At 43.3% G+C, this 1,473-nt stretch overlaps 1 protein-coding gene across 1 annotated transcript; it reads left to right on the forward strand.

Moving 5' to 3' along the window:
* Positions 1–927: 927 nt before the first annotated feature.
* On the forward strand, positions 928–1,260 carry LOC138870810 (uncharacterized). The gene has a single exon (XM_070148650.1). The coding sequence runs from the start codon at positions 928–930 to the stop codon at positions 1,258–1,260; it is 333 nt and encodes a 110-aa protein (XP_070004751.1).
* The last annotated feature ends 213 nt before the right edge of the window (positions 1,261–1,473 follow it).

The raw sequence follows: 1,473 nt of genomic DNA on the forward strand, positions 1-1,473 counted from the left end.
CTATGATTCAACATCCAGAAAAGAACTACATCGACCCTATCAAGGTATAGATCAGGGATCAACATGTCTATTGCTTCCATGCGATAAATAGCCAGATGGTAAACCATGGTATCACGACATAAAGAAATTCCTTGCAACCAGAGAATACCCGGAGAATGCTACTAATAGTCAGAAGCGAACCCTCAAAATGTTGGCGAATCACTTTTTCCTTAACGGTGAAGTCCTGTACAGGAGGACCCCAGACTTGGGTTTGTTGAGATGTGTAGATGCCACCGAAGTAACCAGGTTATTGGAAGAAATACATGTAGGAATATGTGGACCCACATGAATGGGTTCACATTATCCAAGAAGATCTTAAGAGCTGGATACTTTTAGATGACTATGGAAAGCGATAGTACCTGCTAAGTACATAAGTGTCACCAATGCCAGATTCACGGGGATTTCATCCGGGTTCCACCAAATGAGTTAAATGTTATAGGTTCACCCTGGTCATTTGTTGCTCGGGGCTTGGATATGATCGGACCGATAGAGCCCGATGTGTCAAATGGGAACCGCGTCATCTTGGTAGCCATTGACTATTTCACTAAATGGGTCAAAACATCTACCTACAAGGCCATCACAGAAAATGGTAGTAGCGGATTTCGTCTGAAACAACATCGTCTGCCGACTTGGAATACCGGAGTCGATCACCACTGACAATGCCGCTAACCTCAATAGCGACCTCATGAGAGAAAACTGCGAGAAGTTCAGAATCGTCCACCGCAACTCCACAGCCTACAAACCACAAATGAATGGGGCAGTCGCGGCAGTCACAAGAATATTAAGAGGATTATGCAAAAGATAGTGGACAATCACAGGCAATGGCATGAAAAACTATCCTTTTCTTTATTGGGTTATAGGACCACCATAAGAACATCCACTAGGGAAATGTCGTACATGTTAGTATACAGCGCTAATGTTGTGATACCCGTAGAGGTCGAGATACCATATTTAAGGGTGGTCATAGAAGAGAAACTCATGTTCATCTGCAAGAAGAGAATGGACGCAGTATACCATGGTCAACTATATCAGAACAAGATGGCCAGTGCATTTAACAAAAGGGTGAAGCCTCGCCAGTTTGCACTAGGGCAGTTAGCCCTGAAGAAGATCTTTCCCTACCAGGAGGAAGCTAAAGGAAAGTTTGCACCAAATTGGCAAGGTCCGTACATGGTTCACCGAGTATTATCAGGTGGAGCTCTAATCTTGGCAGAAATGGATTGAAGAATGAACACGAAGCTCATCAACTCAGACGCAATCAAGAGATGCTATGTTTGAAGACAAATAGAGTTAGGTTTTTTCTGTAACAGAACTACGTTCAACTTGACTTCCCACGAAGGGATACGTAGGCAATCTACATAGGGTTCGATTTCTCTCCCTCCTTTCTTTTGTAATTGAAAATCCAAACATCTTTGTATGTTGCTCTGGAACTACGCC

This window comes from Nicotiana sylvestris, chromosome 6 (assembly GCF_000393655.2).
Source record: "Nicotiana sylvestris chromosome 6, ASM39365v2, whole genome shotgun sequence".
In the NCBI taxonomy this organism is placed as follows: domain Eukaryota; kingdom Viridiplantae; phylum Streptophyta; class Magnoliopsida; order Solanales; family Solanaceae; genus Nicotiana; species Nicotiana sylvestris.